The sequence below is a fragment of the Poecilia reticulata genome, linkage group LG21, assembly GCF_000633615.1.
Source record: "Poecilia reticulata strain Guanapo linkage group LG21, Guppy_female_1.0+MT, whole genome shotgun sequence".
Classification (NCBI taxonomy): Eukaryota; Metazoa; Chordata; class Actinopteri; order Cyprinodontiformes; family Poeciliidae; genus Poecilia; species Poecilia reticulata.
Window position 1 is genome coordinate 11137041 of NC_024351.1, and position 24607 is coordinate 11161647.

The 24607-nt window shown below is 38.6% G+C and overlaps 2 protein-coding genes across 4 annotated transcripts; one reads left to right on the forward strand and one right to left on the reverse strand.

Annotated features, from left to right (window-relative positions):
* Positions 1-388: 388 nt before the first annotated feature.
* Positions 389-5777, reverse strand: taf1a (TATA box binding protein (TBP)-associated factor, RNA polymerase I, A). The gene is made up of 11 exons (XM_008397506.2): positions 5595-5777; positions 4640-4805; positions 3581-3744; positions 3365-3478; positions 3080-3278; positions 2752-2870; positions 2260-2418; positions 2069-2135; positions 1810-1933; positions 1568-1722; positions 389-877 (listed from the first exon to the last, which is right to left on the reverse strand). Exons 2-11 carry the CDS (start codon positions 4782-4784, stop codon positions 831-833), a joined length of 1293 nt encoding a protein of 430 aa, XP_008395728.1. The 5' UTR covers positions 4785-4805; positions 5595-5777; the 3' UTR covers positions 389-830.
* A 1401-nt stretch (positions 5778-7178) lies between these two features.
* Positions 7179-24555, forward strand: mia3 (MIA SH3 domain ER export factor 3). 3 transcript variants are annotated; one of them, XM_008397503.2, is made up of 28 exons: positions 7179-7473; positions 8838-8971; positions 9050-9136; positions 9233-11342; positions 12092-12406; positions 12597-12727; positions 15309-15440; positions 15630-15651; positions 15740-15828; positions 15910-15987; positions 16188-16298; positions 16401-16472; positions 16560-16664; positions 16747-16869; positions 16966-17053; positions 17180-17235; positions 17334-17424; positions 17530-17668; positions 17806-17968; positions 18065-18100; positions 18464-18531; positions 18767-18852; positions 19064-19177; positions 21815-21877; positions 21958-22004; positions 22109-22177; positions 22560-22956; positions 23813-24555. In XM_008397503.2, the coding sequence occupies exons 1-28, from the start codon at positions 7296-7298 to the stop codon at positions 24067-24069; spliced, it is 5361 nt and encodes a 1786-aa protein (XP_008395725.1). In that variant the 5' UTR covers positions 7179-7295; the 3' UTR covers positions 24070-24555. The 3 variants fall into 3 exon arrangements, with proteins under 3 accessions (XP_008395725.1, XP_008395727.1, XP_008395726.1); XM_008397505.2 differs by lacking the exon at positions 19064-19177; XM_008397504.2 differs by lacking the exon at positions 22109-22177 and having other exon boundaries at positions 7181-7473.
* The last annotated feature ends 52 nt before the right edge of the window (positions 24556-24607 follow it).

Below are 24607 nucleotides of genomic sequence, written 5' to 3' on the forward strand. Positions count from 1 at the left end.
AAAAGTGGAAAATCTGGAGCAGGATCCAGAACTCTGCTCTTGATTAGTCCATTAGTCCTCGTTGGTCCCAGAGTTGTGAATGATTAAACATGTGTCGCGTATTCCCAGATGCCTCTTCCAGCTGCTCCTGTTGTCGGGCAAACGCTTTGGGCTTCGGTTTATGTAACAACTGCAACACATTGAGCACGCCTGACTGAGCTGCTGCTGCTTCACTAAAGTTGCAGCGAACCAACACAGAATCACTAAAAACACTGGCTCTTCTTATTAATATAAACACAGGTATACTTGCTAAATTAAACCTTCTTTTCATGGATGCAAGTGAGGAAAGAATGAAATCTGAAAGGGAGAATCATGCGCACTCAAAAAATGAATTGTTCCAGACATCGGATTGATAAAATTACAATGTATTTATTTCTCAAGATCAGCAGAGAAAATGCTGTGAGATTTTTAAAGTAATCATGTTGACAGTTTGTCATGACAATGAATTAGCTTTATTAGAAAACTTCAACCACCTGTCACACTACATGTAGCTACATGTATATCACGTACCTAAAGAAATAAATATTACAGTGTGAAAACTGCTGCTTCTGTGTGACATAAGAATTAATTATTGACGCTAAAGCCTCACTCCAAGTCAGACACGCGTTAACATAAAAGCTAGAAAAAGGATCATGTAAGGGCTCACTTTTACAGCTTCTCGGTTGAAATAAAATGTACAAATTCTAATACACAAAAACAGAACAACAGCTCCACATAGTGGATATTCCTATTTATTGCAAGATTAAAAATATTTCAGGGCACAAGACATAATTACTGCAACACAAAATCATTTAACTGGTCAGCATCTGCATCTCAGCGGTGTACCGCGAAGATCGACCTGCGGAGAGAGAAACAAACCAATGAAAAGTAGATCTAGAGCACATGTAGTACATTAACTGCATTCTGGAATATTTTTATTATATACTTCCATCAAAAATATGAATTCAATCAATAGTGATGGGTAAAACAAGTGGTGGCAAATTAAAAGACGAAGCATGTAAATTTAACATAAATCAGTGTAAAAACGCTACACTGACAAATAGATAAACGCTAAAGTAGATAAATCTTTATTCTTCTACACTTTTATCAGAAAATTAAATTCCAGACTAAAAGGTTAAATGTTTACTTATTCATTTCAAAACTGGTTTTTAAAAACAAAGAAAACCAGAAGGACAAGAGAAAACATGTGCATACATAACCAAGAACAAAATAATTAGCTTGCCACTATTTCTCTGTTTGAAAAGGAGTAGGAAGAAGTGAACACTTATCTCATCTCAATTTAATTAAATATATCACTTACCGACTTACTAATTACCAGAAATGTGAGTAAAACATGTTGTGGCATTCATATGTTGAATTTACTGTTTTAAAGAACCAACAAATAAGTTAGGTGTGAATAAATACTTTAGACTAAATCTTATATAAGGTTTATAATAAATAAATGAATGCTCCACGTGTATTAACAACTATAAAGAAAAAGAAAAGTGTCAGAACAAGTAAAGTCCACTCGAAACAGTGACCCACTAACCTGGACAGAGGATTTCTACCAGTGACGCCTTCACCTCGAAAAGCTCGCTGTTCTCCTCCAAGTCTTTCTTTGCATGGAAGCTCGTGAAATGCAGAGCGGGCCACCAGTTGTTCCTTAGAGCCATCTGCATCTGGACTGAAGTCGCCCATTCCTCCCTGGTGTTATTTAGCACAAGTCAATCAGTTGCAGTGCAGGAAATTTCTGATTAGAAATCTCATTTCCGTCCAAGGATGTGCGCGTACCGTTGCAGCAGCTGGTGAATGACGGCGTGTAAACACTTCCAAACGTCCAGGTTGCTCCTCCAGCACTGGAAGTCGAGCATGTCGAGGAGGACTCCTAAAGCCTTCTGGGTATGACTTTGTTTCTCTTTAAAAATAAAAAGACAAGCACATGCTTACTTATGCTTAAGTAGACAAGCTGTGGAAAGATGAGAGATATTTCGGTGATTCCATCCGTTTTCTTATTCATTCCACATTTATTGGAAAAACAATCTGCTTTTACCTGACTGAAGCAAGAGGCAGCTGTAGGTCAACATCAGTTCATGGCTTGGCACTAACACATGCAGGTGCTACAGTACAATACAAAAATATTACATCTTTTTTTTTCTTATTAAATAGAGGACAAAAGTCATATGGGGAATATTATTATTATTATTATTATTATTATTATTATTATTAAATAATGCGTTATACCTTCAACACTTTCATCAGCTTTTTGTCAGGAGTGTCGTGTCGCTTTAAGAACTGGTACAGGTAGACGTGCGCGTTGGGATTTGGGGGAAAGCTGTTGTCATACGCGTAGTGGTTCAGGACTTTCTGAGCCTCTTCGTTGTCTCCATAAAACTCCAGCATCTGGTAAAGTCACAGACAGGAGGCTGCTACGTTTCTTTACACTGATTAACACTGAGAATATGCTAAAATATGTTTAAAAAGTTGTGTACATACAAAAACATACAAGATATATATACCTCCATTTAAAAGATAAATGGATTTGAGTCCATTTTGTGCATTACATTATTTCACTGCATATAGCCATAGTATACCATGGTTAAAGTCAATAAAGATTACATGAAATTGAAAAAAAGGATTATTGGTTTAACAATATATGATATGCCTGCAGAAAATATCCATATTTCCAAACACAAGCCTTCTCCTTCCTTTCAGAGTGTTTGAATCAGTGCTGACCTCAACATAACAAAGAATGAAGGGATCCCAAACTCCTGGATTTTTCAAAATTTCTTGAAGATTTGTAGAGGCAAGTCTGAAGAAGGTGTGCATTCCTTGGCTGTCAGATTCAAAAGAGTCTAAAAAAAAACCCAGCACAGATATTAGGAAACTAATCAAGTTGCAACATAAACAGTTTTTCCAAAGTTAGGTCTCCCATGGACATGCATTATCTCTGTTTGCCCCTTAGGGGGCAGTGTAACACTACATAAAGACTTGGAAAAGTCTCAGAGAGGAATCTGATAAATAATGGATGCCTTTAATGGTGTGAGGTCAAGTGTGGCCTTACTGTCTTTGGAGAGTGTTGACTTTTTTTCACACCACATTATGTAATCCAGCAAACTCCTGTAGGCCTGGATCAGTCTAATGCGCTGAAGCTGAGAAACCGACTCTTTCCCGTGCCTCCAGCTCTCAGCCATGGAAACCTGATGCTTTGCAGCTTCGATGTCGCCGTGGAGCATCAGGTGGAAAGAATGTTCCAGGCAAATCTAATGCAACAAAGACATAAATAGGTCATAAAATCGCAGCACAAAAGGAAATGTCTGCACTGAGGTTTGCTAGCACACACACACACCATCAGATAATGTTTAAATCCCGAGTGTTTCATTCGTTCATATATGATGTTGTAGTCTTTCACTGTTGTGTTGGGGAGATTGTGAAGGATCTCAGTGCTCATTCTCCAAACGAGCTGCAACAAAGTGTGAAAGGAATCAACACAAATCCCAAACACGAGTGAAACTTGCATGAAGATCTTAAAAATGTTGGAATAATTAAAAACCAGCCAACCTACCTCTTTATGTGGCTGTGCCTCGACTTTATTTCTGTCCTGTAATACCTGGGTGTAACTGGCCATGTAGTCTGCAGCCTCCTGCCATCTGTGGTGCAGCATTGCTTCTCGGACGTGCTCAAGACAAATCCTGCACGTCTTGTGAAAGCCACTTTCAACGTGTGCCTCTGAGAATTTCAGAAAGGAAAAACAAAATCCAGGTTTTACAACGTATGCACTACTAGCAGAACTTTTTTTTTTTTTATATTAGCAGTTAAAAAAACTATTTTTTACAAAGAATTATATGAACTAATTTCACATTATAATTCATGTATTTATTTTTCTCTGAACACTCTCCAGCAATAACTTTTGTTTCAGATAATGAGCAGTCTGAACAGGCATGGGGAAAAAATTTAATTAAATGTTTTATTGAAAAAAATTGCCTTCTTGCTGAGATCTGCTGATGATGAAATAAGTTAGTTATTTCCTAATGATTTAACCTTCTTATCATCTCTCCGCATGCTGCATTTAACAGGAAGTGTCACCAAATTAATTTCAGAAACAGAGAGGCTAGAAGCATTTGAACTAAATAGTTAACCAATACCTGTATCGGTGCAAGCAGTTCTTTTTACAATATGCATACTTTGTACAGTGATAAATAAATTTGCAATATATTGCGCAACCCTGCGACAGACTGGCGACCTGTCCAGGGTGACCCCGCCTCTCGCCCAGAACATTAGCTGGAGATGGGCACCAGCAACCCTCCCGACCCCATTAAGGGACAAGGGTGCAAGAAAATGGATGGATGGATGGATTGCGCAACCCTAGTCTAGAATTTTATAATTCTACATGCAAGTATATTTGTAAGTCCTAATCATTAGAATTTACAGAAGTAAACACTTGATTTACATCACTCATCTATATATGAGTTTCAGGTTTCTACCTAAATTACCAAAACAATCTAATTTTTGGTATTATATTTCATTGTTATGCATCTGTTGACCAATTTTGACTCCGAGATATGAACATTTGGTGTGCACTGGAAATGATGTAGCATGCTAAACTGCATGCTAAACTTCTCACCTACACACATAGGTTTGGCCAGTGGGCGTTTTGATTCGGCCAGTGGGAGTTTTGATTTGTGTCTTTTTCTGGAGCTGCAGTCTGAGGAGTCGCTTTCATCCTCCGGGACCACAGGAAGGCCCAAATATTCGTCTAAGGCTTCCATAATCAGCTGACCAGGAACACTCTGAAATGTAACAGGGGTACATGTGTGAGCCAAGATAACTGTTACAAGAAATGTTTTTTTTTTTCTATCACCACAGATTTCCAAGTGAACAAGAAAACCTAAGGAACTTCTATTAATATCGAACAAAAGCTACTTTACAACCAAGAAAATGTGTGAATACTGCTTTAAATAATGTACTCAAAATATTGTGAAAATATTTTTACACTCGGATATGGGGAGAAACAATAGATCCTAATCCTCTGACTGGCTGTACTGCTTGGTAAAACTGACCTCTTACACCATTTCAGTCAACATGCATTTTTATATACCAATCATACTCACCCAATCACGATTCTTTTAGGTGGATCTCTCCTTTAAGGGCTGCAAAGCACCCGTTTACTTAAAGACGTAAAAATTGGCCGGTATTTATTCCCTAATTTGTCACATTTTTGAGAACATTTCAGGTATATTTATTTTTATTTATAACTGATGTCAGATGTAGTCTGATCGAAAACATACTATAAACTTAAAAATATATATCATTAAATCTGTGTAGGTTGTGTTGTTTTTGTTTCGAACATCTCTCAAAAATTATGCTTTTGTTTTGTTTGTACACGTGTTCAATAATTTGTTTAAAAAAAACGAACTGAAATGCATAGAGATGCTAATGAAATGCTAACTCAAGAGCTCTAGTTAGCCGTTTTAGTAAATCTTTGAAGAATTAGTAGTAACCTTCCTACATCAGTAATATAATTTAACAGAAAAATAGACAGCCAAGTTCGTGAAACACAAAAGTTTAATCACACTTACCTTTTAGAATTAATTCTTGTTTGAATATTCCTGAGAATTGCTAATTCGTTAGTTTATGCTGTTAGCTTTTTACACCGTTAATCTATCGCCTAATTCTAAGAGCCTAATCAGTCTTACTTTACTAAAATGAATTTTTTTTTAAAACTTGAAAGTAACTGTTGTTTTGTCGCTGCCATGCTTCCAGTGTAGCCCCGGAAGTAAAATAAAAATATGCACTTCTTTTGGCTCTTCAATTACCCGGAAGAGGTGGAGTTAAGGGTAGCGTTTGATTTTACAATATTCCCTTGTGAAGCGTCTGGCTCTTATTTTTCCCCCCATATTTTCTGATTTTGTTTTATTTCTGCTTTTTCTGTGGTAAGATAAGATTATCCACCTTTTATTCAATATTTTTTGTTTTAGTTGTAACTGAGTCAGATTTTTTTTTTTGTTTAGCTTCCTGGATATCAGGTTACAGCTTCCTCCTTTGGATATTGATTTCACTCTGACTTTAGCCTTGTTTGTAGAAGGTTTTTTTTTTTTTTTTTTGCAACTCCAAGACAAAAGCATTTTTCCCAAAGAAAACATCTAGGCCTGAAAAAATCTCCCAAAAGCGTTTTGGAAAACTGTTACGGTCTGATGAAACCAAAATAGATGTATCTCGCAAAGTTAAAATGTGCTTTTGGTCACAAAAACAGCACACAATATCACCTAAATAACTTCATACAAACAGTGTCCCAGTGAGTTCAACTATATCCACAATAGAAAAAAGAATGACAAAAAAAAGGTAGAATTTTGGAAAGGCTAATGTCTGAACGATGAATCCTGCAACAGGTTATTGCACTTTTTGAACTCTCTATTTTACAGGTTTTTTTCCCCCAGTTGAATTGTGCAAGATGTCCCATTAAAAGTAGAAACATTTCCATTATTTATCATGCTCTGAATGTGAATGCTTAAGTCTCCCAAACTTGTCATTTAAACACAAGTGTGTACACTTTTGGGAAGCAACGTACCTCAAATGGTAGTTGTAAAGTGGCGGCCCCTGGATGTTTTAACAGACGCATGCCACACTTTTTGGGTTTTTGACTTGCATAAAAAATAAACTTGCATACAAACCATTAAAGCGTCACCTAAGTTGCTGTGTCCTTGGAGATGAGAGTGAGAAGATGATTCAGTTCTGTATCTGTTACAAATACAAAGGCCTTTGTGTGAAAGTATTGACAATGTATTGTGTGTAAAAGCATGTGAGTGCACTTGACCTTGATAAGCGTCTCAACACAAACCATTAAAGTTTGTGATGTATCCAAAAAATTGAAAAATTCAATGCTTTCCACTCTAAAGAGATAATCCAAGTGTTAGAAGGTATAATTCATGATGGCTGTTTTCTTTTTTTGCACTTTCAAGTACCAGTATACAAATACCTCCTCCACAAAGATGAAATTACTGGAATGATCCAAGATCTTTTCAAAGGAAATGAAACAGATTTGGTGAGGAGGATCCAAGAAATGCATCACATGAGAGGAGGGGAAAAAAAACAAACAAGAAGTTCCCGTTTTAAAACTTGTAGAGCAGCCTGCACTTCTCATGTGCTGACTCTTATCTCCACCTGCACTGTTTTTCCTGGAGTCACCTGGGGCATCCATCCTCAGATCCTGGGAAAGCCCACCCTTGCCTACACGCAGCCGGATCTGATCTGCTGACGTGTCGGCTCCCGCTGCCCAGCCAATGCTCATGCTCCAGCGAGCGAAGGAGTCAAGAAGCCAGGCAAACAAAACTGCCAACATGGCAGCAAAACACTTTTACCGACAGGGTTTTTTACTACTTTTATTTAACTTTATTTCAACCGCAGCTTTGGAGAAGAGGTTCTCCGACTTTAAAAGATGCGCCGACGAGGAGTGCAGCAGTAAGTTTGCTGTCTTGGAGAAATTCAGGGATGCGTCCTGTCGTCTCCCCTTCTCCCCGATACTACAGTTAGCCATAAACTGAGCCTTATCTCGTCACTTGTTGCCAGTCGATTTTTGCGACCTTGACTGCCTCTTGCGGTTATTCAGTTTAACTGTGACATACACCGCGAAAAGCGGATATGATAGACATTAAAAGTAGCTTAATAGGGACAGTTTGGGCGGACTCAGGTTGTGTTGGCTGTCTTCCTGGTGGCTTTGGCCTGCCTCGCTAACGTTAGCTCAAAAATTAGCCACCGGCCGGCTTGAGAAGCTCACGTTACTGCCATACTCGGTCCAAACAGCCGTTTGACTTCACTGCTAAATTTATGCAGTTGCGTGTCGAAACATTAGAGTATAAATGAAATGTATAATTATTTTAAATAATTAAATATAAGGAGTTAAACGTATTAATATCAGTGTTTATTGCTGTTCATTTGGAAAATTATGGCTTATAAACATACCAAGGTTGGAATATTATGTAACAACTGTTTAAAAAAGGATTTTTAATGCAATGCATTAATGGATTGCATTAATGCAAACACTTCTTATCCCATGGATAAGAAGTGTTTAGTCTGGTCTAAAGAGAGAAAGGAACTGTTACGCAGTACTCTAAAGTCTTTATTAAACAAATTTTGCATTTCATTTGGAAAGAAAGATCCTGAGGAATGAGTGTAAAGGCTCAGAGTCCAAGTTGTTTTGAAGTGTGAAGTCTCCAAGTTCAGTGATGTTAGAAGCCGTGCCATCTGCTGCTGCTGTTATTTCTACTATGTTTTATCTAAAGTCGGCACAGCAGTTTATCTTGGAATTTTAATGCACTTTGTTATCCTCTGCTGATAAGCTTTACAGAGATCCTGATTTCTTTTTCCTGCAGGACTTTACAGGTGCCCACTCTACCAAAAGTACAATTCTCTACCAAGAAATTGCGGTGTTTGACTGGGCAGCAAATTCACTCGGAGTTTATATGTGATTTTGTTCAAAGAAAAATGGCACACTAGTTTGTTAAGCCACCAAATCAAAGGATTAGTAATCTTTTAATTGGTGGCTTATCACAACAGAAAACTATCTTGTCTCATAAAACATTAAATTTCACTTTTCCGGCTCATTTCTGCTATTTAAATTTCATTTAAATTTTAAATGTAATGGTGGGGTTGATTAAATGTCTTGCCAGTTCATCACCATCTGGCTTTGCAGATTCATTCTTTACTTTATTAAGAATTGCAGTTTCCTAAATGGCTCGCCTGCCAGTAGATGGACTGATATTTGCAGTTTATGTCAGTTGAGTAATATGTGCATCCTTGAAATATGTATCATTTTTCTTTTCCAGTGCTTCTTTGCCGGGGAAAAGCTGTAAAAGATTTCTCAGGACCTGATTGTCGGTTCCTTTCATTTAAGAAATCTGAAACTATATATGTATACTATAAGCTGTCCGGAAAAAGGGCTGACCTATGGGCAGGAAGTGTGAGTATACTGCGTTTAATGTATGATCACTTTCTTGCTTAAATTGTTCTAATACAGAAAACCATTTCTTCTTGAAAGGTCGGAAGCAACTTTGGATATTTCCCAAAGGACCTTCTAGCTGTAAACCACCTTTATACAGAAAAAGAACTTGAAATTAAAGCAGAGGTATGTGAAGATATTGTGCATGTTAAATTACTGTATGAATATCTAATAATGCAAAGCATAGTATGTATTGTAATTTTCATTTATGCTTTTTCTTAGGAAACAGATTTTGTCTGTTTTGACACTGGATATGACAAGTTTGACTCTTACGACATAGACCTACTCTTAGGCCTGTCTGTCGAGGAGAATGATGGCGAGAATAATGGTATAACAGGAAAAGACACAGAGAGCATTGAGGAAGAAACTAAGCCATCAGTAGAGGAAGTGACTGAGATTGACACACAAACTGAGCATGTTAAATCAGAGGAGCTTCATGAAGACCAAAGTGCCTCTTTGCCTAAACTTGAAATAAACACTTCAACAGATTCATCTTTGCTGAAAGACGAAGGGTCTAATACAGCCACTGTGCCTGTAACAGAGGACGAGGAAGTGCAGCAGCAGAATGTAACAGAGTCTCCTGTGCAAATAATGCCAGAAAGTAGTGAAACCACAGATGAATCTGATGTGGAGTCTGCTCTGGTGACGGTTTCTGAAGGAGTGCAGATCCCACAGTTGAATCCCACCCTTGGAACGACTTTTGATGCTGTCGTCACAGAAGAAGAGATCACCACAAAAGTTACTCCGTATGAAGAGGAGGACAGCGAAGACCTACAAGACCATCCAGAAGAACATAAAGAGGAGGTTCCACTGCTTTCCTTCTTGGAGGAACCCGCAGACACTCTGGAAATGGATTCTCCAAAAGAGCAAGAGAAACTTCCACCAGCACAAAAAGAAGACCCAAACGGAACACAGGAGAAAAACTTGTGGACTTCACTTGGAGATGCAGTATTTTCAGTTGTCACGGGAGGAGAAACCACAGGAGAGGATGTGAGTTCAGACGAGGATGATGAGGACGAGGATGAGGATGAGATAGAGGAAACTGCTGCAGAACCTGAGAAGAGTTTTGAGAAAACTGAGACAGAACCCATTTTACCAGACAACCAAAAACATCCAGAGGACATGGAACCACCTCCTCCAGATCCCCATCAATCCAACTCTGTGGAGCAAGAAATTAACGGAACGAAAAACGATCCTGAGAAGCTTTTGTTTGATGGAAATGTGGGTGATCAAGACGTGAGTGAACACAAGGATGAAATGGAACAAGAGGATAAAGCATCAAACTCCCCCAGTGAGCCAGAACCCCATGAAACAGAGGAGAGTAGTTTGTCAGAAGAGCCAGTATTAAATGATGATCTTGTTAGCACTCCCGATGATGATAAATCAGGCGATGAAACACCTGAAGATGAAGATGAGTTAGAGGATCCAGAAATTAGCAAAACAGATGATAACATACAGGAGAACACTGTTGTGGAAGAACAACTTTTAGACGGTGTGTCGGATGAAAGCAGAACCACGTCCGAGCAGGAATTGGGTATTACTGAAAGTGAAAAAGTCCCGGACCAATCTTCTGAGCTAAAGGAATCTAATGATTCAGATATCACTGTTGACCAGCACTTAATAACCGATGAGAAACCAGATCAGATAAATGACAACAAAGTGACAGATGTTGAAAGTAATACAAGTCCGACATTAGTATCTGTGGAAGAAGAAGAGATTCGTGAGCAAACACATATAGAGGAGGAAGAAGATGAAAAAGATGCAGGGACTGATAAAGAGATTAATGAAGAAAAAGAGGAGTTACTTGAGGATGAAAATGCACTTTTATCTGCTCAATCAGATGATGTTATCAATGAAAAATCCACGGAGGAAACAACTCTGTTAGCTGAGTCGGCTGAAGAGCCAGAATACAGCGAAAATATAATGAGGCTGTCTCTGCTTAGAGAGCACTTCACAGAGGAGAAAATAGAGCACATCCAAAAGCTTTTGGGACTCAAAAATCTCTTCAAAGTGGAAGCCATGTTCTCTGATCTGGACACAGAGTTAAAGGCTACTCGCTTGTCGCACACAGATGCCACGCAAGATGTCGAAAGTACTCTCGAGAACATCCTGGAGGCTTCGGAGAACACTATCCTCGATGAGATTGAGAAGATGCTCGACAGCCGGGAAAAAAAACAAGACGAGCATCAGGCGGAAACGAGTAGTTTGGATGAGGAAACTGAAATGCTTGATGACTTTCAGGAACTTGCGTTTAGCCTACGCCAAAAGTACTCAACGACCAGTGACAGTGCACCTTTAGCAACACCAGTAACACCATTGGAGAGCACGCATGGTAGGTTTGATTTTTAGCTTTTTTTAATCTGTTGTTGCAACATAATCTTCTCTGTGATCAATAAAGTCAGATGGGAGATTATAGAGTCATCTTTCTAAAACCATAGAGACCAATATCTTGTTCTATCTGGAGTTAATTTTCACACAGCTAAAAGCAGTTGTGGTCTACAGCGGGCAGCCGGATATTTCAGATAACTCTTCCAACTAGAATGCCACTTTACTGCCAACACGGTGTTTCTTCTTTTATTGGGTGCACAGTTCACCTCAGGAATGGAAAAACGAGTATTTTTTATTTTTATTTTTTTATGTGCTGGAATCAGAGCTGTTATAAGACTTTGAACCACTGATACCCCCCAAAAAAAGAGCACCTGCAGTGATGTTTTTCCTTTTATTACCAAACTAAACTGAAAAACTATCAGATTTAAGTCAATAATGTACTGAAATTTTTTTATTTTAATATTTTTTTGGCTCTAGTGGCCTTTATTTGATAGTTAATTGACAGGAAGGTGGGTAATGAGAGAAGGGGGAAGACATGCAGCAAAGGTCGCCAAGGCCAGGAATCGAACCTGCGACAGCTGCGTCGAGGACTAAGGCCTCCATATGTGGGTTGTGCTTAACCCCTGCGCCACCACAGCACACCCAATAATGTACTCAAATTTACATAAATAAATGCCTAAATGATTGCTGGAGCATCAGTTGTCAGTAGCAAAGACAAATCTGAAAGAATGTTTGTCCATTTCTGCTCTACAGACCAACCTCCCTCCAATGTTGCAGAAGAGACGCCTCCCATTGTTGAAGAAAAGTCTGACAATGTGCCAGAAACTGATGAAGAATATAATCTGACAGTAGCAGAAGATCTGGAAGAGGAGTCGACTAAAATTAAAGAGGAGCAGGTGGTTTGGAATGAGGAAAACATGATCCCGGAGAAGGATGCTGAAGACTCTGATAAAAACAAAGACCAGTCGAGCCTCACTGTGTCGGACGAAGAGGAAAAGGTCACTCAACCCACCCCTGACTATCAGTTGGATGTGGATGTTGAGACTGAAGTTCAACATTATCCCTCAGGTTAGTAGTCTCGTGTATTCTTTTGGAATAATAAACTCAGTATGTGATATTAAGGTTTCATAGTTCTTCATTTTATTATAACCATAAACCTGGAGTCAAATTTGACCAAACTTCTAAGTGATCTAATAGGTGTACCTAATCAGGTCATGAAACAGATAACCTGATGTAACTTAATATTAACTTCTGTCAGGATCCGTGGACTATATGGAGACGGTGAAAGAAAAGCCTGAGGAAGAATTGGGATTGTTTACAACTGGAACTGTTTACATGTGCTGCATCTTCTCAGTAATCAAGAATAAAACTGTGGAGTGGACCACTGTGGTAAGTTCATATATGTTGCTAGTGTCACATATTATATTTAAGCTACATCTTAAGATTTCTTGGGTTTCCTGAATACGTTTGGAGCTGATCTGGAAAGCTAAAAACAATCTATTTGGAGTTCTAACTCAAACTCGGAAACTTAAACTGAAATGCATTTCTATCTTAGTATTCTAGAGAAAACAACTTTTATAAGAAGGGAAATGCTGTTTTGTAGAATTAGGGCAACTGAATGAACCCTTTTCATTAACATAGTAAATAAACATAAGTAGATGGCTATAAAAATATAAAGTACACAGTTTAAAGCTAAAAACAACATTGTACCTTTGGTGCGATTCTGTTGTAGATGTCCTAAGCAGATCTTGCAGAAAAACACAAGAACTATTAAAACCATTTTTTTCCTTATTGCGTTTATAATTAAAAACTTTTCTTACACAGCTCGACAAAGAATTAACCTATTAGAAATGTTAAAGTAATTACCATCTATCTGTGAATTTTATCAAAACAAAATCAGTTAAATACTTTGAATGAAAATAATCTGAAGCTGTTATCTAGTCATTATGGTGTTTAGTTCAGAAGTTGCCATATTTCCAAAAGATTCTACTTGCATTTAATAGTTATTATGGAAACTCTCGTTTGTATATGTTCCCTCAAAGCATTACATTCCAAACTTTTGCCACAGATTTAACTTTTTTATAGAACCGTGTTGTTGTAATCTTCAGTTCATGCAGAAAACGTATCAGTTTTGAACTCCGATTTCCCCTGAACGCCGCACGGCCCTCCCCCTCTTGTGTCGCGGTGTAGACTGAAGTTCAACACAGCCGATGCTGAGCTGGCTCTCAGAGCAGCACCGACGGGCCTTGTTTTGGAATACAGTTCTCATTAAATACCGCTGTGTTGTAGACTCCCTTCTGTCGGATTACTTTAGCTCATTTATTCCGTTTTTAGTTAAACTCTTAGCCGTGTTCGGGCTCCCAGCTAGGCTAACCACTGTATTGTTTTTAAATAGCTGAATGACAGCTGATTCACACCGTTAGCAGGCTGTTGTTGCGGGCTTGTTACTCGCCTGTCTTTACCTTTTTGGGATCTTCAATATTTTTTTAGGCTTTATCATATTTTTTTTTCGGGCGAACTGAGCTTGAAAGCCAAGGGCTGTCTTGGTTAAACAGATTACTTTAGCTGTAGCTAACCTGCTAACAAGCTAGCCGGTGTCTGTCAAACAGTGTTTAGCTAGTTCCCGTTTTGTTTCGACATGGCCATGGAGGGTGATACAATACCGAGACCACCTGTAACGGAACAAGATCATATATACGTTTTTCTACTAAAGGAGCTGCAACATGTAAGTGACTGTTGAATTGACCTCAGATAGAAGGTAATTAAAATGCTCTTCTAGCTCGCTGCTAATTGAGGAGGTGGGTGTTATCTGCAGATGAATTTACTCACCGAGCTTGACCTCAATTTTAGACGTTGTTTATCTTGGCTCTGATCATGTTTCATCTGGATTAGTTCCCTCTGAGGGTGATTCAGCTTCCTATTAGAACAATTTCAACATTATACGATTGCTTTTTAGATGAAGCGGGCTGAATACAGGATGTTGGACCTCACAGGAAACGAGTTGCATTACATTAAAGTAACTAAGTCCAATTGTTTTTCGCTTAATTTAATCTCTGCACAAAAATGCTTTGAGAAAGACTTTAATAATGTTTTTACTTTTGTTATTATGGCTGCACAAAATATTAAACATGCAATTGCAATGTTTAGTTTTGTTTAAAGTTCAGCGTCTCGTTCATTTAAATCCGTAATAGATTTGGACATTTAAGTCGGTGAAGCTTTATCCAATTAGCCAAATATTGATACTTAATAGTCTGATAATGCCATAAGACTGGCTTGTGAATGTAGTGGAGGCCTACCTCTAATGAGCTCCTTTTTGTTGATCAAAGTTCAGCTAATAAATACAATCTTAGTATAACATTACCTGTAAACATTTCATAAAGATGTTCTGTATGTTAACTTGTTTTTCTAGGCTCTGGGTCAGTTCTCCTGTTTTACCAAATGGTGCCTCCATACTTTCTCATTACCATTTCATCCCAAGTTGATCCTGTGAACAAACAATTTCATGCTCATGTACTTGAACTATTTTGCATCAGTTTCATTTTCTAGAAATTAAGATAATTAAATCTTAAATCCCACACATAGTTCTATTTCATTTGATTTTATTCTCCAAGAGCTTTGTACAATACCCCTTTTCTGTTAGGCTTGGCTTTGAGTTTTGCTGTGGAAATTTGAGTCTTAAAATCAGTTTAACACTAAATTGATTTTGTGCTGGCAGGTTTTTATTGCCATCTCATAAAATTCCTTACAGTAGGCTGAGAAAAAAAAATCTAATATTCAGTTGTCAAAGTGAGTCTGAAGCATCACACACCAGATGGGGCAGAAAAAGTGAGACAATGGGTTTTCCTATTACGATTCAAATGCAACGCATTATAGAAATCTGTTTTCCTTCTTACACAGCTTTGTTTTTCTTTCCTAAATCATCCATTTCCAAGCTTAATTTTCGCCTTCCTGTCTTGTTTTTGTGCTTCAGATGATTTCTTTGCTGCCAGAGGAGTGGAAGCCAGGGGAAACGTTGTTTGGCTGTCCTTGGCAAGCTGTCGTTGTCACAGTTTTGATTGGAGTGCTTACCTTCACCATCTTCTTCTGGAGGACAGTATTGGCAGTAAGTGATTGAATATGTTTTTGTCTGCTTAATTTAATAACAGCAAAAATATGACTTGCATATGCATGGTAAAATATTCATAAATAATACAAAAACAGGATCTTCTTACCCAGTTTATGGTAATTTATGCTATAGTGCTCACATAATAATTAATAAGACTTTTGATGTATATCTTCACATTTCTTTTAGGTGAAGAAGAGTAAATACCTTGGTAAGTCTGGGATGTTGTCATTTTTTTGTACCACAATTCATTTGTTTAAACGTTACTGATTTTATACTTTTGCTATGTGGAAAACAAGTGGATGAGAAAAAGCTCAAGGATAAAATCCACACACTCATTAAAGATAAGAGTGATGCTCTTGCCAAGATATCTGAACTCCAAAAGCAGGTGAGCTACATCATATTTATCATGTGGTATCATAAAACTACTTGGAAGAATTGTATTAATTATAATTTCTTATTTTTAAAGACTGAACAATTGAAAGAAAATCAGAAACAGTCAAAGGCAACTGTGAGCTGCACCATGAAAAGGATGCAAGCGTTGGAGGTAAGGGAAACTGGGTCTATTTTTTACCTTTAAGATTGGGGCGAGATTAGTTTAATATTTTAGGAGTCTGATTTTTTTTTTTTACTTTGCCTTTGAGAAACTGGCTCATTTGATGAAACAAAGTAACTTTTGCGCAGATTGTTACAGCTGTAAAAATAACATTTTTAGGTCACCCAACTTTCTCTTGTTGCCTTTTACAGAGCAAAGTTGTCGAAGCCGACAAGATGAACGAACAGATGGCAGAAGAGAAGAACAAATACTCGAAGCTACTTGAGGAAGAGCGAGCCATCTCTCTCCAGAATGACAGCAGGGTAGCTTATCCTTCTTTTTCATCTTATTAATTAATTAAAACAACAAATTTGTGCCGTTCACAAATTTATGAACAATGCAACGTGTTTGTTTTTATACGACAGCTAGAAAAATTAGAGAAGGCAAATGAGAAGTTGCAGGTCAGCCGGAAGAAGATCCAGGAAGCTCTAGCTAAGGTACGATCCTTACATCATACTTTTTTTATATCTGGTGAGTTTCTTGCTTCAAACATGTTTTAAACCCATATATTTGGTTTGTAATAGACGACTATTCTTTTGGATGAAGCCAAGATTCGAGAAGATGCACGAAATGCTCAACACAAATGTTTCCAGAAAGAGTTTGCAGCTTTAAAGGAAGAGAAAAAAACGGTGAGACACGATGAAAACACTTCAAATCAATTTATAGAGCAGATTTTTCTAAGCTCTTCCCTCACATTTCTCATCCCTGCAGCTTAAAACGACCATAAAGGGTTGGGAGGAAAAACATAAGGAGCTGAATGAGAAGATAAAAGTTTATCAAAAGTCCCATAAAGAACTGGAGGATTCTGTGGTGCTCAAAGATCACAATGTGGAGGTTTGTCTGCTGACCCAAAATCTTTCTGTACATTTACAAATGATAATAATAATTTAAAAAAATAAATAACCCCAAGCAAAAATAATTTTCCCTTAGGTTCTGTCTGAACTTCTGGCAGACCTAGATGCTTGTGATTTGCAGAAAGGTGAAACGAGTGTTTTGGCAAATGGTGAAGTTGCACCTGGTAAGCTTGTCACTTAAAAAAAAAAAAAAAAGTTTTACAAGTTTTTAAGTAAAATTCTTCAGATATGTTTCAGTTTCTACTTCTTTTACATACTAATTATGTTTTGTTTTTTTCTCATGTCATCAGCTGATAAGAAAACAGCCATAAAAAACAGAATCAAGCAAATGATGGATGTTACCAGGGTAAGATTTAATATCCATCTCTTTCACATGTCATTGTAGCTTTAGCAGATATTTTGCTTTAAGGATTGAACATTTTTAATTTCTTCATTCCCTGAAAGGTCCAGACAACTCTCACAGTTATCGAAGAAGAGCGCGACCGCTTCATGGCAAAACTCCTCAATGAAGAAAAATCTAGAAAGGAACTTGAGGGTCAGTCCTAAAATAAGTTCTCTAAAGTGTCAATTTGTGTTACTATTGTTGGCATAACAGCAAAAATGCTTCACATTGAATAATGCAGCTTTGTTTTGCAAACAGAAAAACACCAGGAGCTGGAACATTCAATCGGAGCCCTCAAAAGTGAGAAGAGTCAGATCGAGAACCAGTACACGATCCTGCAGCAGAAAAATGAAATCATGGTTGAAATGTATCAGCAGAAGGAAAATGCTTTGCAGCAGTAAGTAAAACCTGCAGCAGTCATTTGTCCGGTTATTAAACAGATGTGAATATGTTAGTTTCTTCCTTGGAAACTATGGTTTGAGATGTGGAGCAGTTCCTGTTTGCTGATGGGATCGTGAATCTGTTGCTGCATAGGAGGTTGACAAAGGAAGAGTTGGAGCGGCGCAGCAAAGAAAATCTGCTGTCTGAGGTGGGAGGGAAAGCTGTGGAAGCCGAGGAGCAGGTGAAACTTTTAAGGCAGCGCATTAATGAGATGGAGGAGCAGATGAAGAAGACAGAGGAGGTCTATAAAGAGCAGGTAGAGTTGTTAAAGAAATGAAAGTAATGTGTACCAAAAAAAAGCCATAATATGGTTATTAATAAACCATGTTTTATTTTGTTGTATCGCTTTTAGATAAAAGAGCAGGAAAACAAAACTCATTCCAACTGGGTAAGTTGCAGAGAATTCACATACTTATTAGAGAAATTACAGAAAACTAGAAATGTTTTCATACCACTTAAACTTTCACATTTTGTCAGCTTACAACTAAAGATTTTACAGATTTTTAGTTGCATTGGTTTATTGTTAAATCCTCACCCTGTTTTAATTCTGTGGTTTTGTGAAGGACTGTCTTTATTGACCATGTTTTAAACGATCAGCTGTGCAAGTCCACGCCTCACATTAAAAGACTGTTACACCTGAAAATATGTAAAAATGTGTTAAAACTTTTGCCATGCATTCTAGATTGTTAGTGTTTGTAAAAAGCGACTCATTGTAATTTGGCTCCACAGTAATTCTCAGTGTTGTCTGCAGGTGAATGCTCGCAATGCTGAGCGAGCTCTAAGTCAAGAAAAGGTAGAATCCTCAAAGCTGCGTGAAAAGTGAGTAATAATAACTGAATTATTCCCAATTCAGTTATTGGGAATAATCAGAATTTGATCTGGTTTGTTGTAGACGGAAAGCTGGACAAAGCAATGAGTGAGGAGTTATTAAAATTATCAAGCTATTTTGGTTTAGCACACTTTTCCTTCTTCTTCTTCCATCAGATAAATTAGTTTGAAACAATTATGTTAATCTAACATGCAGCTGATGATGATTTCTAATCTAATTTGACAGATTGGCCATACTTACATCACAGCTTAATGAGCGCCGGGCGCCGCTGTTCAGGCCGAACTCCGGTCAGCCTCCAGGTCCTCGTCAAGGTACATCCCACCTTTCTGTTGTTTATTCTCCTCAACACTTTTATTCCACAGAAACAAAACGAGAGGATGCCATGTCCTGTTGTTCTTTTTTTTGTTTGTCTAAATAAGTGGACTCCATCTTGTCTGGGAGATCCTGGAATATCACCACTTATTGAAGTGCATTGTCAGCAGTTTCTCTTCTTTCAGTAAGCTGATGGTTTGGTCATAACAGGTGATTCATATGGACCCTCTCCTGTGAGTGGGGGTGCTCCGTCCCCTCCTATAATGATCGAGGGTCCCAGGCGCCCTCCTTCTGCCCCCGTAGGGCGAAGAATTGCCCCGTATGGTGAGTCCAAGTGGATCTCTTCACCTACTTTAATTTGCGCCAAAGCTGGACTTCATCTCTTCACAACGCCTTAAACCTCTTTCCCTTTTCACACTTTACTTTTTTCTTTTCAGCTTTCACCTCGATACTTTACTTTCCTTCTTGTTTGTGTTGCATCCTGCACTTATTTCCTTCCTGGTGCCTGCCTTTTATTTTTATTTATTGTGGCTAAACCATCAGAAAATTTCCCCGTTACAAAGTGTTTTTTATGAGTGTGTTGCAGTTGATTTGATTGCATCTTTGTAGCTCTCTCATTATCAGCAGGGGACACGAGAAGATTATCCCTGCGTGTTATATTTTTAGACTTTTTTCTTTAAAATGAAGGTAACGGGGTTCCTATCTGGTGTGATAAAGCCTGAAATTTAAGGATTTTCAAGGTTTAGATAAGTACGGTGACAAAGATTTGAATAATTTTAGTTTTTCCAAACTGTTTTCTATGGAATGTTTTTATCCATCTTTTTTTCTCCTTCCTGTTTGCAGAATGTCCATCCATTTATTTATCTATTCAACATCCTCTAGACCAGTGTTTTTCAACCTTTTTTGAGCGAAGGTACATTGTTTTCATTGAAAAAATCACGAGGCACACCACCAACCAAACATTTAAACAAAGATACTCTGTAGTATCTTTGTCAAAAGATACTACATATATAGTCGTTTTGACATACTATATATGTCGTTTTGACATATATAGTCAAAACGACTATATCAATCAATCAATCAAATTTTATTTGTATAGCACATTTCAGCAGCAAGGCATTTCAAAGTGCTTTACATAATTAAAATAAAAACAGAAATAAACAGTGAGAAAGAGAGAAATTTAAAAAATAAAAAWAAAAAAAAAAAAAAAACTCCCGTTGTCCTTTGCGGAATTTAACTAACTATAGAGGACTCCGCCGTCCTTTGCGGAATTTAACTATTTCATAGAGGACTCCGCCGTCCTTTAGCAGGGGACGCCGCCGTCCCACACAGAATTTAACTAACTTAGAGTTAGGGGAGTCTGCCCTCCCGCGGACTTTAACTGCTTTTATTGTACCTGACAGTGCCTAGGATTCTCAGGGTATATATGTCGTTTTGATAAAAACGACATATATAGTCGTTTTTATCAAAGTGTCTTGAATAGGAATCAAATAAACATTTATTTTTATCATATTTTACATTTCTTATTTCAAATTGCACTTAACATGTCCACTTCAAAGATACACCTGAACAGTGCCACAACACTGTCGTATGTGATGCATGACTGTAGTAACATTCATGCATCTCTAATTCTCTTGTTTTAATGTAAAATGCTCTGTAGCTACTGCCATCTAGTGGTTAAAAAAAATTACATGATTACGCCGCTACTCACTACTACAGCAAAGACGCCCAGAGACGGCATCATTTGAAGATACTTAATTCATTTTCAAAAAATCTTTAAGACCAATTACCGTATTTTCCGGACTATGAGCGCACCATACTTACATCAGCCGCACCGGGCTACAAGCCGCTGGTATCTGCCGCTCTCAGTTTCCCATAAGGACCCAGCAGAGGGCTGCGTCTTAATAACTGCTGGATATATTAAGGACGCAGTTCTCCGTCTCCAAATCCGGTTTTGTTCACGCCGAGTTTACGTGCAGAGGCTTTATTTCCCTCCTGCACTGCCAGATCGATACTCCTCAACTTAGAAGCTGCATCATATGAGTTTGAAAACATTTCTCTGTCGTGCCTGCTGCTAGCATGTGCTTGTTCTAAATGAAAATTGGCACATTCTTCTTTGATTTCCAATTTTGACTTCCAATTATTTACTTCCTGCTAAACAGCCCCCTGGTGGTTGAAGAAAAATCCACAGAAAAGCCGTATGTTCAAAGTTTAAGAAAGAAGTAGCAGCTTATAGTCCGTAAAATACGGTAGGTGAAATTGGATAAGTTCCACGGCACACCTGACGATCACTCAGGATACGCTAGTTGCCGCGGCACAGAGGTTGAAAAACACTGCTCTATGATGTTACAATGTTTATTTTTTTGCATCCTAAATTTACTGATTTTGAGGCACTTTTTACAAAATGTTGCAGTTCTGACTTTGTCCTCTTTTAATTGTGACAAAGATTTCTTTTAAAAATGTGGAAAGCAACAGTGAGTTCAGAAATTAAAGAGGATTGGGTTTATTCCTGCCATTAACTAACTAGCAAGGGAAGTGAAATTGCTAACAATAATATTCTTGTTAACAAGCTTAATACGATGTCCTGGCATTGGTCAAAATATCACTGAGTTACAGTGATTGGTCAGAAATACAGAAAATGTTAAGATGATTGATTGGTCAGATTTGTGACCGATGAGTGATTTTGTTTTAATAGTTCCGACTTATATCCAACCATCAATTTGTAAATAAGTGCATCCCACCATTGATCTTGTTCTCCATTTGTTCATCCATCTGGAAATTCAAGTCTGGAAACAAGTTACATTTTGGCACAAATGTGTCGCAGAAGAGTTTGATGTGAAATGAAAGACTTTGATCCTAACCTCCTTTCCTTTTTCCATGTTGTGAAACTTGCTGGTTACATGGCAGATGCTTCGCCTTCTTTATTCAGTCTCTTTTTTTTTTATGTTTTTCTCCATTCAGGCCCTCGACCTCCATCCGATCCACATGGCATCTACCCTGAAAACAAACACATCCCAGGCATGGGTGTGTGTTCTGAAAGCTTTAACGTCACATCGTTTATGTTTGCTTTAAATCTGCTTGAGACTCGGTTGTTCATCTTTCAGACATGATGGGCCCAAGAAGCTCCTCTCCCGCCAACCCGGACGGATCTGTAAGTCATTTATTATTCAGATGTAACAACTACATTTCTTCTCCGTTTGTACATAAAAGGCTCCTAAAGAAGTTTCAGCTGTGAATGTCCTTGTTCTAAAACAGACTGAAGTGATAGATCCACAGATAAAAACAGAAAGTCAGGCTGTGGCTTCCACAGAGAGTCCAGAGCCAGTGAGTATAAAGGTTCAGTCCAGGTGCTTGGTGTGAAGGTGAATGGAATCACGCCAACTCCTCCTTCTCCTCTCTAACACTGGGTTTGGGGACGGGAGGAGAATAAAGGACTTGGTTTTCTTTTTGGGTCATTTAAAGATTTCTTTTTTCTAAGTTTGTGGTTTCACTCACGGATGATGCACCAAATTGCACTCGATGTTTGAAAGGGGTTCTGATTGATCCGGATGGTGGTTTGTGGTAACTGGTCATGTGACTGAGCACCTCTTGTTTGTGGCTATAACTGTGGATCTCTTTTCTGCACGACTAACGTTTTACTCTCTGATCTCACTGGAAGTTTCTCACTGCACACATTAGATGTCGTTTTTCCTCCCGTCGTTTACAGGGACCTGGATCCTTCATCGCCTCTCCAATCAGAGACTCGCCCGGATCGATGGTCCAAAGGCCTCCTCCAGGCCCGGGACCACATGACCCTTTTCTCCCTCCTGGACCCAACGTCCGTCTCCCTCCACCCGGGCCTTACGGGCATCCCAGACCAGGCCCGTACCCACTCCCACCAGGCCCTCTTCCTCCAAACGTCCCCCCACTTCACGGCCCTCCTCTGCCGGCCAACGGACACCCAGGTATGCCCCTGCCTGGACCCATGGGCGGGGAGTTTGGGCCTCGACCTGCCAATGGACATTTATTCCAACCCAGACTGGGCCCTGATCAAAGGGGCCCGCCACCACCACACTTCCGTCCTCCTCCACCGCATAATTTTGGACCGATGCCTCCACCGCTCGGTAGGTTTATGGTTTACTTCAGCTTTTAGCACTTAGCTTTTTTTCTAAAGGGGGTTTGGTTTAGTCATTTTGTGGAAACCACGGACAGCACATACTAGGAATGCTAACAATTTGATTAATGGTACCATTAGATTAAAATTGGTTTCAATCAAAATTAACATTTTGCAAGTTTTTATATTTCTAAAAACAACCCAAGCGCTTAAAAAGAAATCACTGAGTTAGTTTTTGGTGTCTGAAAAATGAGCCGTTTCATTGATTAAGTCACAATCCACATGCACTGTGCTGTCGCTTAGCAACCCCAGCTGAGCGTAGCCTGTCACCTAGCAGCCCAAGAGGAGATCTAGGACATTTTGTCAGTTTGTTTTACTGCTGTATGCGTTGTAAAATGGCTACTGGAAAAGAAAGAAACCACTTGTTGCTTGTGCAGAAGGCTCTACTCCTGCTTTTCAAAGATGTACAGTTTTATAACTGCGTATCTGGCAATCGTCCCATCTGGAAAGCCAGATCAGATTAAATGCAAACAAGAAACTGGGAAGATCTCCTTCCAGACTGACTGAGCATCTAAACTTTTGTAAACAAGGAGCAAAAAAAAAAGTCTGTAGCTGGTTGAAGCAAATTCTTCCATAAAACCTCAACTCCATTTTTCAGATTTTATTTGCAAAACTGTTTAAAAATTAAATTGATCAAGGTATTGAGTTTTTAACAGGTGTTTTGATTCTGTAGTTATAAAACTATGGTAATTGAGTGAGTTACTGACACTCTGAAGTATAAAAAACTGTTACGTTTTTTTTTTTCATGTCTTTCAATTCTCTGCTGTTCCTCTTTTTTTTTTTCCTCCCTTGTTCTGTCCATGCAGGTGTCCGTGGACCTTTGGGGCCCCGTCCACTTATCCCTCATGACATGCGCTTCCCAGGACCGAGAGACCACATCAGCCCGCCCATGGACCTGCTGCCGGGCGTGCCGCCACCTGGAGGACCGCCCCTTCCTGCACATCCTGGTCGGGGGCCGCCCGGTAACCCCCAGAACTCAGCGGGCCCCCAGAGAGGCCCCGCCCCGGACACGCACCTGAAGCAGGAGGCTCCTCAGGATTCAGTCAGACCTGCAATGGTCTAGCCTTAAAACGCTAAGGAACGGAGCTGAACGCAGCTTCACTGTAGAGTAACACGATAACAAATCAAGTCCAAACATTAGGTCATGATGGCTTTCAGTTTTCTGTCATACGAAATTGCAATGATGTTTATTAAAATATAAGGTCTTTAAAAAAAAAAACAATCAGAAATTATGTGTCTGAAATTTATGAGTTGAGAACTTTTCTTTGCAGGTTATTGTGCAATACAAGTTGTGTTGATCTTTTTAAAAATAAGTGATTTAGAGGGACATATTTTTTTAATGTTTCCTGTGGAAATTATAAAAAAAAAATTTTAAAAAAAAAGCAAGAGATGAGAAGTTTTGGTTTTAACATTTCAGGAATCCCTTTTTCTTCCCCAAACATGTCGGTTCATTACAAACCATATAAAGGAAATGTGTAAATCGATGGCCAGATGTATAACTTATTTTACTATGTTGGCTAGAACTTTTAATAATAAAGAATGGAAACTCTGTCCGTGTTGTCAATCAGTGAAGTAAATACACTTTTCTGGGTTCAAGAGGA

Bases quoted from the DNA above. Each gene is read 5' to 3' on its own strand.
- taf1a (XM_008397506.2), bottom strand. From the start codon at position 4,784: ATGGAAGCCTTAGACGAATATTTGGGCCTTCCTGTGGTCCCGGAGGAT. The intron at 2,136-2,259 runs GTATAACGCATT...ATTGTACTGTAG, and splicing joins AGCTGATGAAAGTGTTGAAG to CACCTGCATGTGTTAGTGCC. The intron at 1,723-1,809 runs GTACGCGCACAT...AAATAACACCAG, and splicing joins ATTCACCAGCTGCTGCAACG to GGAGGAATGGGCGACTTCAG.
- mia3 (XM_008397503.2), top strand. From the start codon at position 7,296: ATGCTCATGCTCCAGCGAGCGAAGGAGTCAAGAAGCCAGGCAAACAAA. The intron at 16,473-16,559 runs GTACGATCCTTA...GGTTTGTAATAG, and splicing joins TCCAGGAAGCTCTAGCTAAG to ACGACTATTCTTTTGGATGA. The intron at 18,532-18,766 runs GTGAGTAATAAT...CTAATTTGACAG, and splicing joins TCCTCAAAGCTGCGTGAAAA to ATTGGCCATACTTACATCAC.